This window comes from Opisthorchis viverrini (genome assembly GCF_000715545.1).
Source record: "Opisthorchis viverrini unplaced genomic scaffold scaffold22873, whole genome shotgun sequence".
In the NCBI taxonomy this organism is placed as follows: Eukaryota; Metazoa; Platyhelminthes; class Trematoda; order Opisthorchiida; family Opisthorchiidae; genus Opisthorchis; species Opisthorchis viverrini.
The window spans coordinates 1-482 of NW_008765966.1; the positions used below are offsets into that span (position 1 = coordinate 1).

The 482-nt window shown below is 42.9% G+C and overlaps 1 protein-coding gene across 1 annotated transcript; it reads left to right on the plus strand.

Moving 5' to 3' along the window:
* Window positions 1–120: 120 nt before the first annotated feature.
* T265_16286 (hypothetical protein) lies at window positions 121–378 on the plus strand (the record flags this gene model as incomplete). The annotated part of the gene is made up of 2 exons (XM_009179880.1): window positions 121–269; window positions 306–378. Coding segments are annotated over 2 exons (213 nt in total), but the record flags the coding sequence as incomplete, so codon positions are not given.
* Between the last annotated feature and the right edge of the window lie 104 nt (window positions 379–482).

The window sequence follows — 482 nt, forward strand, 5'->3', positions numbered from 1 at the left end:
TTTGAAGCTTCATACTGCGACCCTGAAAAAAAGCTCTTACGGAGAATTAGAATTAGAATTTAAGCCCACAACAGCCCCAGATTTTCACATAAAACATGCTTTTCACTTCCTATTCTCCAGGTTCCATATGTTGTCGTTCATTCTCTGCGGTGTACTTGTAACTATTTTTGAGGTTCAGGCTGTGGTGCTGAAAGTCACTCCCGATGAACTGAACGCTGTTGATTTTTCTAACATACCGCAGGGTGCCAATCCGGCCGTTGTATTTGTTCGTAAGTCCCCTTTTCCACCTCTACTCCTGTTTTCAGTTCCGAATCCATGTGAAACGTGTGCACGTCATGAGAAGCTTTTGTCAGACTTTTCTGTTGGTGCAGTCTATCCAGGTTCGTTTGGATTCGACCACTTTTTGTTATGTTTAGGTGATGTCTACCACGTCAATTCCAACTCTCCATGGGGAATATCAATAGACGTACCTTCTGTTGTTC